The sequence below is a fragment of the Trematomus bernacchii genome, unplaced genomic scaffold (assembly GCF_902827165.1).
Source record: "Trematomus bernacchii unplaced genomic scaffold, fTreBer1.1, whole genome shotgun sequence".
Lineage (NCBI taxonomy): Eukaryota > Metazoa > Chordata > Actinopteri > Perciformes > Nototheniidae > Trematomus > Trematomus bernacchii.
Genome location: NW_022987313.1, coordinates 2265843 through 2281781, shown reverse-complemented (window position 1 = coordinate 2281781; position 15939 = coordinate 2265843). Strand labels below are relative to the sequence as shown.

Genomic DNA, 15939 nt, shown 5'->3' with positions numbered 1-15939 from the left:
AGTGATTTTATGTAATTAGGTGGATTTAATGTACTTACTACTAAGATTGTACTTGCGTGCTCACGTAGTACAGTACTAACGTTTTGTCTCCGTTTTATGATATAACAGCAGCTGTGGGGCTTTTATAGATTGGTGATTTAGTTCAACAAGCATTCATTGTTTCTGTTCTCTGCAAGAGAAGTCTGAGATCATGCAACTGTAAGAAGAAAAGCCATGTGTCTTGATTTCATTGTTTTATCTTGGTAACTGTGGCAACATAATAACTTTTTAGCTTCAGTTATGCGTCTCTCTCCCGGGGGAGCAGTTTGATGATCAGTCTCAGTCCGCTAATGGCTTTGTTCTGTTTCTCTTTTGTCACTTCTTTTGAGGTCATGCTTTGTTTAATCCGCTGAAACTGAACCCCTGCCCCTAGAGACACATGAGTCATTTCCCCCAGCAAAGAGCAGGAAGAAAGAGGAGATACTAATCACAGTGACACTCATTAAGTCACTGTCTCACAGGGCAGTTTTGAATATTTGAAGCAGGGCTGTGATGCTTGAGTGGGGGTCTTCATTTTATTCTCACTGCCTGTACAACATACTGTATGTTTTTTAAACGGTGTGTGTGTCTGTACGTTTTGACCTCTGGTTTTATGAAGCTATTTATTTATATCAATCATTTTTTCACTTGAACGAGAGTTTGGATTAATAAGTTATATGGTAAAGATTTAAAAACTCAACACCCAAAGAAACAGACTCCTCGAGATCTATGGCCTTTCTCCAGTCCTTTACACAAGTTGCTGATTGGCTGTTTGCCTCGGTCTTGGCCATTTTGTGTCCCATTGAAAGAACCAGGCCTTTGTATGAATACCAGACTTTTCAGCGCACACCCAGAACAGACTGCTAGTGTACCGTTACGAGACTTAACATGACAACAAATATTTGCAGGAAGATTGATCTCCTGTGTTAGTACCTTTGGTTTCGTGGTCGGTTGAGTGGTGGATTATTGAGTCTCGGTTAAATGTTAAAGTTGTCCTCTAGTGACGGTGGCAAGGTCGCAGTTAAACTCTGAGTGTGGACAGGTATCTGTCTTGTAACCTGACACGGTTTCATCTTTTCTTTGAACTTGTCTTAGTTGCACCAGGAATAGATGGCTGCACAGGTTCTGACATGGACATCTCCTTCTATCTTCTCTCAACCTTTCTGTATTTCACTTCTTTGTATTGTCTCTTGTCACCATCCACCTCTCCCCTTATCCCCTCTTGATATAACTACTCTCTGCCCACATGTCCCACGTTTTCTTGTCAGGTTTTAACACATGACTCCCCACATTTCCTCTTCACATTAAGAACACATATTTTATTTTTATTTTTATTAAAGCCTTATAAAACGGTTTTTCCAGTTAAAACTTTTCCAGCTGGTAAAATGTGAAGAATGAATGATCTAAGCTCCCCCATGACAAGCAAGCTTATTTCAAAACGACAAAGAAAGTCTTGTTTTTGTTGGTGTATATTTGAAGTGCTAATGATGGGAAAATGACAGTAAAGAAAAGCTGATACTGTGTTTGATTGTTTGGTGGATTAAAGTGTCTGCGTCATCAGATTTAGCAGGGATTCTTCCTTGTACTGGGTAACTGCAATCTGGCTGTTTTATTTGACGTTTTTTAAATTAATAACTGTGTCAAATTAGATAGAAAGATGTTTTGTTAGCTTAAGTAGTGGCAATTGTTGGGATGATACATGTGATGTCTCAGGGAGACTTTGTGACTCCACTTCAATAATAATAATAGCCATAAGTAAAGGTCAACATCCATGATAAACACACAAAAAAATGACTTGTCTTGTATTTGTTACTGATTTGATTTACTATTTAGATATATAGTGATTTTAACTAACACTAATGTAGAAGGGTTGGGTAAGGTACGTTTTCACAGCATATGACATTTAAATTTGACCCACATTTTCCAGTCAATGTAGCATCAATTACCCAGAAGGCTGCAGGAGATCTAGCTTGATGCAGGTCATGTTTCAGCAGGCCTGACTCCTCTGTGCATCAGATTTAAAAGAGGAGGAGCCCAGCTGATCCCACCTGCTTACCTGCAGGCTAGAAATGTAGACTGTTGGCTGTTAGACAGGATTTACTCTCAAACTTATTTCATATATTTCTTTACATCACCTGAAGTCATGGATCTGCAGCCTTTAGACTCAGTGTGGTAAACCATGTGTTGATTAGATAAAGAAGTTTGCTTTAAATGCACATGCACCACAGTTTGCTGACTGTGAAGCTCTCCCTGCTGCATCAGCAAGAGTGATCCCATCATGGGTGAGTTGTTTATACTTGTCTCTATGCGTCTGACTTTTTGATACGGAACTAACTGTGTAGATCTTTAAAAATACTACAATGCACACTATTATATCACCTTGTGAGAATGTTTACCCCCCAGGTGGTGCATTATAACAGTAGAGATATACAGCTACAAATAAAAGTATTTGATTCTAAGATATATATCAAGAACTAAATGATTTCAGATCATCATAAGCTGAAAATAAGTTCTGCTCTGAACCATGATGTGTCACTTTAACGTATCAGTGTTTTTTATCAGCAAATCAATCAGAAGTCAAATACAGACTTCTTTTTCCTTTTGAAATAAAGTTTGTTCTTAGGGCCAGGGCAGGTTTGTGCCTGATAAGAAGAAAATATGTGTCCTACCAACTCATGCATGTATTCACTTCTTAAGCCACCAATATCAGTGTAGGGACTTCACAGGCATGTCGATTTGTGGGAATATTTTAAAACACAAGCCAGTGTTGAAACACAAGTAACAGTCAAAGTCAGTGGAAACAAAAAGCTCGAGCTTGGCTCCTGTCCAGAGTCTTTACTTTTGACATTAAGGAAAGTTCATGTTTGTTCATGTCTGCTTTACAGGGACAGCCAATTCATCAAAAGTGAAACATTATTTGCATATTCACCCAATAGGTGGATGCGTTCAAAAATGTAATGGGTTCTTCCTTGGACCATGCTTCACACTTCCACAAAGTTACATGAAAATCATTGTGTCAACAAAACTGCCACAGTTAACTGAACAGCCTGACACTATTCTAGCTAAAAAGCATGTCCTCTCTTGACTACCAACAAAACATACGGTTAGCGAACATGCTATTAGTTTCTGTTGACTGCTACACAGAAATGAACGATGAGATGGCCAAGTTATCATCTTTACCGGCTCAGTTGCCCCAATAGTGTCTCGGACCAGAAAGCGCTATAGAGCTCTTAACCTGAAGGCATTAGCCCACCACACTGTAAGGAGGGGGGGGGGGGGGGGGGGGGGGGGGGGGGGGGGGTTGGGGGTTAAGTAGTACAGATAATCCTGGCCTAAGGCTAATTTGGGGCCCATGCAAAGGTCTCTGATGCTGATGCTACATTGTCAAAAAACAAATGCTTGTAGAAATCTGCAGAAGTAGAGCTACTGTATGTAACGTTAACTGTTAGCACAGTCCTGCTTGATTCTGCTACCTCTTTAATCGATATTATTTGCGTTTTCTATTAACATTTGGTATAAAACTAGCGATTCCTTTCATGAGCTTATACTGTACAGCTCCATATATTGTACTACTCTGGAACTGACTTAAAGGGCACTCCGGTTACAGTGACCAAATGGGTTTGTTTTTAAAATACATCTTCTTGGCAAACTCTCAAGTGTGTCACACCTCTCCAGTTTCTTCATCATCTTTACTGGCCAGACTGAAAATGATTAGGTTGCTCATCTTTTTGGTGGGTTTTGAAGATCAGTGAAAATCAACACCTTCCCCTTCTCCCTCAGTTTTGTCCGATGATACTGTAGCAGATTAATTATGATAAGATGTCTTGGGGGCTCCCTATGTTTAAGATTAGATTGCAAGTGAACCGAAGCCAGAGGGGGCCTGCTGTTAAAGATATTAAATCAGAAAATAGTCTGTAAACTGCCTGTTGATGCATCTCATAGGACCAGACAGCCTGAGGGAGAGCCGGAGCGCAGCACGGATATGATAGGATTACTAACTTTAAACGAACTGAGAAACTAATCGATCAACATTCGACTGGAACTCAATATTGCTATATTATTGCTATATTGCTTAATATCAGTATTCAAGATGAGGGACGATGGGGCAATTTAGAAAAAGATAGGTGGTAGCAAGAGTCGGAATACATCGGTGTCGATTGAAAATATGTCCATAGCTTCTACCTCGAAACTGGTGTTGCTTTTTTTACTTGAAGTTTTACAGCCATTTTTATACTGAACGACTTCCCAACTTATGGAACAGCTTGATTAAAGAAACTACACTGGCTTATTGTATTTGGAGTCAAAGAAGAATTGTGTTGAAGGATCGATCCTCTTGTTGGAAATACTCTATGTTGTAATCAATCAGAGATTCTTGAGAAGCTCAAACATTTTTTTATTTTTTGGTTGTTATTATAAATCAATTATTTGAGGAAAATGGAAAATGAGGACTGGATTATATGTGAGACCCTTCATACTGTCAGTGACCTGGATGACTTCATTGAGCTTTACAATGGTGAGTGGTAGAGCATTTACTTACCAAATATCTTGTTATTGAAACTGGTTTGTATATTATCTGTAGCCTGTACTGTAGAAAGGTGTTTTATGGATATACTTTATATTACAGTTTCCCTTAAGAGTAATCAACAAATTCAATCTAAAATAAAAACAATTGAACCTCGACATCCCTGAGCAGAATGTTTTTTGTCAGAAACGCCCCTTTTACATTTATACAAATACACAAATGCACAGATCTAAAGTGGCCAATCCTGTACACCAAAATATCTACATGTGTGTCAAATACATGTACACAATATCTTGTTGCATACAATACATTTACAATTATATTTCAATGTATTCTAAGGGTTTTAAAAATGTATTGCAGATCTGTAAATGTATGTCAGAAAAGAGTTGCAAGCTGTAGAGAAAAAAAGATTATTAAAAAGTGGGATGCTTGGTTGTTTGATGTATCTGATGGTTACGTGCAGCTCTGCCTGTGCTGAATTATTTTCTGTGGCTTTCATTATTGCACGGAAGCTTTCTGCTTGTTCAGGCAACACTGATCAAATACCTCTGTTTGTGATGATCCTGCCCAATGGTTCCCCAAACTGATTGGCTAAACCTTTGGGTGTTAGCTGCAGTAATAACCTCCCTTTAAAAGGATAGGTTGTTATATTTGTAAACACCCGACTAATTTCACAATAGCTCTACAAAACTCCTTGACTGCTGTGAGGACTGCACAAACTCTGTTATATCACTGAACACATGTACTATTATACTACTTGCTTTCAACCCTTAAGAACCCAAACATTGAGTGTGCTTTGATTCGTGCTGCTATTGGTATTTTATAATCGTGAAAGATCAGTTTAGCTTTAGTCTCTGTTTGTCTCCAGAGTTTTACCACCACATGTACCTGGAAATGCACATGGAGTTTGTAGAACAGTGAAATGTGTGTGCAATGTCTAAAGCTTGTTCTTTGTTTTAAATCAGAATGAAGTATGTTCTGGTTAAAGTTGACGGTGTCTCATAAATTACATGAGAATTTTGAAAGTTTGTCATTATACTTCAAAATAACAGATATGACTTTGTTGATCCCCTGCCCCTTTGGCAGAAGTTGTTTAAATATAAGCAAATACAATGTTAAGGTAAATGGACAGTTGGAGCTTTTTGGGTGGGGTTGTAAGAGCTACTACTCCATACTGAGTGTATTACCTAGAGTAAATGATGGTCAGCACACTACCAGCTTGGATAAGTACCTCATATAACCTGATCTCAAAACATCCGAACCACCCCTTTAAGGTTAATGACACATTTTTGTCATTCTTCAAAAGAAACCAACAGTGACTGCATTACATGAAATGCAAATCCTCTGCTGTTGAGTTCTGGTGTTTTTTTTATTTCTGTACATTTTCTTGGGGATAATTGTGTCCAGTTTGTCCATTGTCCCTGCTTGTTAATGCTCTCCAGTGAGGTGTTTAGTACAGCAAAAACACTGTTGCTTATAATAAATAATCACAAAAAAGGACTACTCACTCAAGATCATTAGGAATGTATTGCATATTGACTTTAATACCTGAACTACTTGAGTGATTTAGAGTTTGGATGTGAAACTATAAATTGAAATTGACATTGTGTGTTTCTTTTTCTTCCGCAGTGGAACAAGAACAGATTCAGAAGAAGACCTTCACTAACTGGGTCAACGCTCAGCTGGCAAAGGTGAGCCAAGTCCTTCAAATCTGTCCTGTCTGAAAGCCGGTATGTTAATGGCGTAGGATGCAATGTAATCATTCTTGATGGGAAATCAGGTCATAAAGATATCACAATGATAGGACAATCACATTTTATAGATAAAACAATATTAACATCCTCTAAGACAGGAAACTGTAGCTCCTCCTACAAAAAATGGATAATTATAATTTATGGGATAACCCAAAAATATATTGGTTCAGTTTATTTACCACACCATAACTGCATGATAACTAAATCTCTACAAAATGTCTACATTTTATATCCTCAATTAACATATTAGGAAAATAACCACACAGCACCACACATTTTATATTGGCTAACTTCTTAAATCAAATGTGTCAGTGGGCAATATTAAATGCTTTGAAAAGCTTCAAAGAGCAAAGGAAATGAAAACAAATTCGTACACCTCTTAATGCAACATGTGCAATAACAAAATAAAAAAACACGTCCACATCCTACTTTTTATAACAGTAGGAAGGTTTCCCAGTCTGCAGCTTTTTTACAGGACATCTTAAATGGCTTGGATTTGAAAATGTAAGGCAAAACAGTCCATTCCCCCCCCCCCCTCAATCTACCTCCTGACATGATTCAGCAGCAGCTCTCTCTCTGACTTGTGTTGGTGGAGGGCGGTGGGGTGGAGGTGGGGAGCTGTCTTCATAAATATAGCATTGAGGAGCAAGGTTCAAGGCAGACAGACAGACAGCAACAGAAGCCACCACACACACCCCTTCCTTTCACCACCGGCCACAGCCCCACATCCACCCAATCCTCCCGCCGGACATCCACCCTGCTCTGGGCTCACGTTGGGCACACTGGGGACTTTGCCAAAAAACGGACGATTGAGATAATAGTAAATCCTTTGGTGGTTGATCACATAAGAGCTCACGTTGTTACATAACCTTGTGTCACATGTCACTTTGGAAAAACTTAAGTTGCTGACATCCGGCAGTGTTTGTAAGCAAATTATTTTGTGGTGTAGGAAACATAATAATAAATTATTCTGGAGAGAATGTTTATATTTTTGTATGTGAGCCTTAAGATTTTCCAAGTAGTTTCAAAGTAAAATAACTATATACAAAAATATAATAGTCCTCAGCCAGCTACAGGTAGTTTTTATTGTGATGTTTTAGTCACCTATTATAAAGGGTGTGCATGCATTACTTTATATCATTCATATTTTTCTTTTTAAATATTGATTTGTTGCCTGTTTTATGCAAACTACAAAGCATCATTATCTGGAGAAGATTTCCTATTTACTGAACTTCTCAGAAACAGCTTTGTTTTGATCTAGTCCGCCTCATGCTTAAGAGTTTTAACTGAATTTAATTGGAAGGAGCAAGTCATCCTTTAGCTCAGGCCTCATGGACATGGAAAGTTGCATGACTAAAAGATTTCTATCTCAACAGATTTTTGGAAAGATAAATTGTGTCGCAGAAGAAGATGTTACAGCGCAAACAAGCCAATACAGTTTATCAGCTGAGTGCAATTACCCATGAGGCAGAGTATGAATGTTGCCTCTGTGCCAAGAGCACAGTAAACAAAACAAAGTCAGAATGAAAAAGTATTTCAGACGGTAAGCTACAGGTCCTGATTGACAAGGTGCAGAAGCATTCCTCAAAACTTCAGGCAAAGAAGTTAAACATGACAGAGAGAAACCATATTTAGGATTTCATATGCCATGATAGAGAGTTTTTGGTAACTGAAGAATTTTAAAAGGGGTTTGTAGCAGAGAATTTCATCTGAACACACTAATTTCACTGAATCTGTGTGTTGCTATTAGTGATGATCTTTGTGAATTTACTGTTTTTCCAATAAGGCTAATTTGTTTGGGCAGATTTTGCTCCATTCATATCATCTTATTTCAATATTTGAATCAAACACGAGCACCACAACGCTTTTTGATTAGGAGTTGGGGTGCATTTCACCTGTAGTGGCTCTAATACTAACTAGGGCTGTACCCGAATATTCGGTCGTTGGCCTACTTTTCGGTTTTCAATTTCGTTATTCGGATATTTTAATTTATTTTCTTTTTGAATTTATTGAAATCTCCAATATCAACGTAAGAGCTTGTGCCTCTTCCAGGGGTGCTAACACTTAAACATAGACGTTATCCTTGACTTTCTCCGTCTTTATATGTAGATATTACTTTTCTCCGTTAATCTCCGCTCCTTTTCTCCGCGCCGAATATCCGAATATTCGCTGCTGATTACTACGCGAAAAATGGTATTCGGGACAGCCCTAATACCAGTGGCGGCGCCAGGGTATGGCTGGGGTAGGCTACAGCCATACCAAGAAATGGCTTAGCCCCACCTTAGCCCCACCATGAAAAATGATGTTAAAGTAAGCTAAATAAAGTCCGTCATCTCGTGCGGAGTAAATTGCACAGACAGCAGTTAGTAAAATTGATTTCAGTAGCCACTTGTCTGGAAATACCGAAGACTAGAAACGGTTTTGAAAACTTTTGTCACGTAGTGATCTTCTTCCCAATAAAACATCTTTGATAATGTCTTCTGGCCAATCAGAATCACGATAACGGCGTGCAGGAAGTCCCGACGGAGAATACTTTAGCGGTAGTACATCTCTATATACATAGATACAACATTACGTGAAATAAGACCCCACGGTTTGATGATTGATAGGTGTGTGGGCTGTCTTTCATTTTGACACACAGAACAATGGGGGCTATCCACCCTTATCCACAATGTAATTCACACAGCCTCTTCCCCTTTCTCTCTGAGGAGCAGCAGGTTCAGCTTTCAGAACAAAGTAACAAAAAACAAAAATGGCATTCATTTTTTTAAATATGTAGTAATAGATTTATTTATTTTTCTTCTCAAGAGAGTACCAGAATGTGTATTTTATGTTAGTATTTCAAAAAATCTCCTGGGGGAGAATCCCCCCAGACCCCCCTGCAGGGGTTGGGTTTTCAGCATGTCAACTCTTTCACCTGTGGGGAAATTGCAGGATTGGCTCCAGGTCGCCCTTTTTATTTACTACAAGACAAATGTGCCTTTTTATTTCATACAGTTCAATTTGGATTGAGACAGGGAAATAATCTAAACCTCACGCGTGGCGTTTCACTGTCAAGGGGGGTGACTTGAGCCCCACCACTGTATGGGTTAGCCCTACCATAGATTACCCAACAAAAATACTCTGGAGCCGCCACTGCCTAATACTAACACAGTTTGTTTGTTTCTTGTGCAGGTTTAGCATTCCTTTTGTACATTTTCTCCAAAGTAAAACATATAATATGAATAAAATAAAAATGTGTGTTTCGTGACAGCGGGTGCCACCATGCATGATCGTGGATCTGTTCAACGATTTCCGAGATGGCTCCAAGCTGTTGGACCTACTGGAGGTGATGAGCGGTCAGCGCATGGTGAGTAAATCTCCGTTCAACACTCGGAGAGATGCTGGAAAACATGTTTTCCAGCATCGTCGGACAGTTTGAACGAACCCACTGACTGACCGACTCTCTGGTTGTGTTTGCAGAGTCGGGAGAGAGGCCGGGGAATGTTTCAGCACAGGAGCAACATCGAGAAGGCCCTTTTATTTCTGAAGATGAAATCGGTAAACACACTAAAATCATACTAGTTATGGGTCTAAATGTGGCTTGCATTGTTTGTAAGGAATAATGAGATTACTACATTTCTACAATTATTTCTTTCCTTTGTATGTATCAATTGACCCTTTTGTGGAAGTTTGCAAAACATTTCTGTTTTGTTCCCAGATCAAACTAGTCAACATAAACATTCCTGACATCATTGATGGTAAACCGTCCATTATCCTGGGCCTCATATGGACGATCATTCTCCAGTATCATGTGAGTTGAATTTTGTATCTTTTTTGTTGTTGTCTTCATATTTCTTTATGAGTTTTTGCCTTTGCTTAGTTTTTTCCCACTCACAATAATAAAACCTTATGTAAGCCTGCATGAATATGTAACAGTTATTCTCCTATTGTCTGTGTTCTAAACTAAATATATTTTGGATATCATTATTAGATTTGTGCAGATTTCTTGGAGAAAGTTTTACAAAATGTTTCTACTTTTGATCAACATGCTCCAATTAAGCACATTCATTTAAACTTAACACCTGAAACACGGGATATGTGTAAGCCATAGGATTTTTCATGATTTTAAGTTTCCTTTGTTTCTGAAAAGATAATGATTTCCCTTCTTTTTTTTCTTGATTTTTTGTCAAATTTTAAAGGTATTTGTTACTGTTTTACACCTTTTAAACGTCTACAAATGTCCCATACATAAATGCATAAAATAATGAACAGAAACTGTGTGTTGGTGCTTTTCTCAGATCGAGGAGTTGGCCAGCAGCCTCTCGTTCAATTCCCGTCAGTCGTCCATGGAGTCCCTGGTCAGTCTGGACTCGCGCTCCACGCTGTCGAGCCGCTCGGCCAGCAGCAGTCCGGTTCCTCCCAGAGGCTCGCCGCTGCACCGGCGCTTCAGGGTCTCTGCCAAGAAGGCCCTGCTGCTCTGGGTCCGGGAACAGTGCCACAAGTAAGCATCCAGTCAACTGAATGCTATAAAGGAACACATATGCCCTTATATGTGCTGTGTAGAGTGTATTTAAGGTAACATAGATATGAATCGACTTCATACAGCCTTGAAAAACCTCTAATTAACTGTAGGGGGTGATGGATCATCACACGTCATGACCATCAAACCTTTGAAACTGCCAGCTCTGGGATAAAGACCAAAACCTAATCAGGGCTTTCTTATCTCGGCTTGAAGCGTTCATATACTGCCTGCCAAAATCTGTTCACATACTTTCCTACATTGGCTTTAACAGCGTTTATGTTAGATATTACGTTCCAGCATTTATTTATAGATGTATGATATATTATAAAATCGCTGTGCTGACTTAATGCCATTTCTAAATGTTTTTCTTTAAAAAAAATCTATAAAATAGTTTTGAAAATGGCGTTGCATTCATATCTTTTATCTTAGTATCTAGAGTTTGAGCTTGTCTGTACTTGATCTTAAAAGGCCTATCTATGAACGTCTAAAGAGAAATGTCAGACATTTTTTTTGTTTACATCCTTTTTCCACGTCTGTTCTAAATTGCTTTCTCTCTTTTGTTTTTCAATAAAAGTGTTTTACCTGTAAAACAGCTACAAAAAAAGTTTGATAAGCTAAAAAAAGGTTTTCCAGCATTATTTTAAAAAGTATTTGTTGTGGTAATGCTCTTTGTGGCCACCAGAGGCTGAAATATATAGACCACGAGTTAGTAAAAAAAGGCTTGCTTCTGTACCATTTGTAAATATGTCGAGCAGCAACAGACCCTCTGACAGACAACCTTTTTCCCTCAGAGCTGGCTGTTCAATAAATGTGAAAGACTTCAAAGCCAGCTGGAGGAGTGGGGTGGTGTTCCTGGCGATCCAGTATGCTCTGCGGCCCGACCTGGTGGATCTGTCCAAAGCCAGAACCAGGAGCAACAAGCAGAACCTGGAGGAGGCCTTCCGCATCGCAGAGAAAGAGCTGAAGATCCCCCGACTGCTGGACCCCGACGGTGGGTCATTCAGCTCTACTGCACTCAGGGAACATCATGGGAACATGTTAAGATATTATAAGCACTAAAGTCTCTCGATAGTAGTTCCTGTATGGTCATTGTACAAGACTTATTTTTTTAGTATTAGAAGACGAATACTACTGCCAATAATGATAGATGACACATTTTGGATGTAGCCTAATTGTTATTTTGTTTGGACACAAATGGAAATGGTTATACAGTAAAAAAAGATTCTCTCTCTTTTTCTCCTGATCCATTTATATAAAAACCTGTCTGAAAATGAGCTGATCAGACTTTGGCCACTTTATGATGTCATCATGGTTTTGTGGCTTGTGTAATCATTAGCCAATCACCAACCAAGGTAACTCCCCCCCCCCCCCCCACCTTATCACCTGAATCTCCTCCTAGAGCACCACTGTGTTCTTCTTAACCAAATATCTCTCAGAGGGGCGTGGGGAGTGGCTCCTTATTTTCATCTAAAGTAACAGACAGAGAATCAGCACTTTTGAAACAGGGCTGAAACAGAGGGGATTATGGGATGCTACAATGATCTGTTTGGTGTTTGGAGCCAAACACTTCAGAGACATGTTTGTATATATCTGAGACCTATAATATATTGATGAAAAACAATATAATAGGGGACCTTTAAGTAAATATGATGTATGCGCTTGGAGGCTGAAGTTTTGCAAAAACGTCGTTGATTTATTAGCTCATACTGTCACTGGTATTTCTTCTGGCTTGTAATGCTTCCAGAGATACATTTTTATTTACAGCATATGTGCACTTGAACAAACTTGGCCACCTATGTGAGCCTTATTTTATTATTATTGATAATGTTTTTTTAGATTCTCAACAAAAAACTCTCATAATCCATTCCCAACTTTTTCAATTGCAGTACATTTCAAGAGGCTTTCTTTCAATACTTTCTTTGCAGTTTGTCATGTGAATGCTAATGCAGGAATATTCGTTTCATAACACCGATAACCATAACTTGCTTTGTGATTTACTGACCACAGTCACTTAACCTCTGTACTGTGCTTTATTCACTCATTTTAAACAAATCTCTGTTCCAGTCTTTTGTTCATGCAGCTCATCCTCCACGCCTTTTAGTCTTCTCCAAAATGATTCATCGGCTTTGTCGCTGTGTTTCAGTAATTCATGTGAATGTGTGTGTCGATGAGTTTTGTGACAGAGCCATGCCCAGCTAGCCTGAGGGCAAGTGGGATGTCGATCTGACAGTCTGCTGACTCGCCTCCTGTTTGTTTCCTTGTGTCTTCTATAAAACCCTCCCCACTTATTTTCACTCTGTTAGTTTGTTAGCAGACTTTGATCAGCCTGATGTTTTATAGACGGAAGCTGCACCTCAATTCTTCAGATTCCAGTATTAAACTTCACCTGCCTCAGGAGCTAACGAGCTAATGTGCTAGTGTAAGCTTTTTGAAAGTAGAGTGAGTTTGATCATGGAGGATTGTGATTTGGATGCAGATGTGGACGTTCGAGACCCTGATGAGAAGTCCATCATGACCTACGTGGCTCAGTTCCTGCAGTACTCCAAAGACCTGCCAGCGGCAGAGGAAGAAATGCAGGTGTGTAACACTAAATTATTTTCTAGACAACCATCATAGTGCATTATTTAACACTGCGAGAAGTTTTACAATCAGAATAGCTTCTATTTTGACAACCAGCTCAGGTAGAGTTAAAGGCGTTGTTACATATTTTCGCTGCTGGCCAATGTCAACAATTAAGGTGCAGCTAAGCTCTAATACACTCCTGATCTGTAAGCATTGATTTGGTGATATGCATATCAGTAAAGGTTAAGACATCAAGATTATAATCATGTCAAATCTAGCTTCAAATCTTTTTAGATAATAGTCAGCATTATTTAGTTTACACTATATCAATGTGAAGCATGTCCAAACTACACATTGAGATGTAGTCACTGATGTAATGTGTGTACATACTTACATTTATCAACTCGTTTTTGCCATTGTTTAACCTACAAATATAATTTCACCTGCAAATGACCAATTGATAACTTAAAGGGTTTAAGTACATTCATTTTTATGTTTGCAAGAGTCAGATAATGTTGTGCTGTTGACAAAATCAAAGTACGAGTATAAAGCTGGATAAATGCAGCTTGTTGAGCAGGAGTCCTTTGAATTCTGGACCGGTTCTAAAGATATAAACACGAGGTAGGGTCTTTTTTCAGTACAACAATAATAGTATTGTCTTCAAAGCACCACACACCCCCTTCTGCGCAGCTTCTGTCAACTCTTGTGCTGTAAACAGTCTCGTAAACACAGGAGTCTGCTTTGAACTGGTTGTCACCTTGAGTGCCCTTTTTCTGCCATTTAGTGTCTGTAAATTGGTTGGAATACATGTAGATAAATGTGTGGGAAATTAAGGACAGCTTCTCCTTAATCAGACTCAAGTGATTTTGGAAGTTGCAAAGAAATCAATCACAGCTTGCCGAGTACATTTCACTCAACGGTATCACATTTGTAAAGTCATATTTTAACTGTAATAAGTTAAGTACTGATGAACATGTCTGATGTTAATACGATTGATTGATTTTTGAGTTTTTTACTATCTCTGAAACTTGCTATTATCTTTCTACAATCTTTTCTTTGGGGGGGGATTTCTTTATTTTCTTGGCATACTTTTCTTACTGTTTCTTCCTCTCTCTTCTATTCCTTTTTCCTTCTAGACGCAATACCTAAATCTTCCTAAAAGTCCTTCTCCTGTCAACCTGCCTGTTCACTACACTCCTGCTATTTCTGCTTCACCTCTGCGACAGGTACAACTGAAAGTAAAACCATGGACTAAATCACAATGAATATTATATATATTGGGTATTCCTAAGGGATGTGATTTGCTGTTGCCTTTTTGGGGTTTCAGATGATACATTTTCTGTAATTAACAGTACATTTACAGTCAATAAAGGGATAATGAAATGTGGATAAACAGAGAAAATAATATCACCAGACATGGATACTAACAACCTGGATGATTCATGCTGGCGTTCGGGAACCCTCTGGCTTGCTTTCAGCCTCGTTACTGCCCGGCCACACAGCGTAAATCAGCCACACCAAACTCTGGTATCACCCACAAATAACTTTACATTTAATTACAGACGATAATGTCTCGTCAAAACCAGGAAAGTTGTTTATTGAAACAAAACTGCTGCAGCCATTTAAATTAAAAAGTGAGTCAGTAAGAGCGTAGATTATCTGCGAATCATGCCAGGTTTAAAACAGGACAGATCATGCAGAATCAAACAAGTTAGCCCTGTTTTCTGGGAATGAATTCAAAGCCGCAGCGAGGGTGTGTTTCTCTGCCTCCCATGAGGTGAAGAAAGCACTCGCAGGCTGCAGCTATTCCTTCCTTCGACTGAGATATGCTGCTGTCGCCTGCTGCAGAACTCATGACCGATCAGTCAGAGAGGACATGCCACCTGTCGGCTCCTATTACTGACAAGATATCGGCATGTTTGCATGTAGCTGCTCTAGATATTTGAGATTTTAAATCTACTTCGTATGTTGTTACTTTAGCCCCAAGAGCTTTTTATTTGGCAATTTGAGAATAATCCTGGGCTGATTATGCAAGATGCATTGTGGTTAATTCAAATCTGGGAAACAGAACAATAACATCTGAGAAACGCATCTCAACATGCATCTAAAAGTGTCTATTGCCCTGTACATAATGCACAAAACTGAAGAAAAAAAACCATTATGCCACATTCTTACTTTTCCTTATACAATATATACATGCCATAGACCAGGGGTCGGCAACCCCTGGCACGCGTGCCAGCATTGGCACGCGGCACCGTAGCCAGTGGCCCACTAGGAATAAGTCGAATAAGTGTGCAAAATATTTAAATTGTATTTTCGGATCCTGAACGAGACCGCCGCCAGAGCGCGTCTCCCCGTTACCTGCAGAAGGAAGCCATGCACGCAGCGCAGCCCCGCTCTCTTTAACTCCAGGTGACTTTCTGCCGCTTTCCTCCGTGGTGCAGTGCTGATCGTTTCACCACGGAAGAAAGCACTTCACAAATTGCAGTACCCATAAGGAGCTTTACAAATGTCGCAGTTTTTGCGTGGCTGTGTGTGTCTTTAGTTGAAAGCCCAGTGGCGATCTGCTCATCTCTCAT

At 39.3% G+C, this 15939-nt stretch overlaps 1 protein-coding gene across 2 annotated transcripts in view; it reads left to right on the top strand.

The window, feature by feature from the left end:
• The first annotated feature begins 2212 nt into the window (after nt 1-2212).
• Nucleotides 2213-15939, top strand: part of LOC117478511 (nesprin-2-like) — a 44837-nt gene continuing 31110 nt past the window's right edge. For both annotated transcript variants that reach the window (XM_034125518.1, XM_034125517.1), the window contains exons 1-8: nt 2213-2300; nt 6170-6231; nt 9548-9643; nt 9757-9834; nt 9995-10087; nt 10575-10777; nt 11590-11789; nt 13275-13375. In XM_034125518.1, coding sequence (XP_033981409.1) covers nt 2297-2300; nt 6170-6231; nt 9548-9643; nt 9757-9834; nt 9995-10087; nt 10575-10777; nt 11590-11789; nt 13275-13375 — 837 coding nt within the window. In that variant the 5' untranslated portion in view covers nt 2213-2296. The remainder of the gene's footprint in view (nt 2301-6169; nt 6232-9547; nt 9644-9756; nt 9835-9994; nt 10088-10574; nt 10778-11589; nt 11790-13274; nt 13376-15939) is intronic.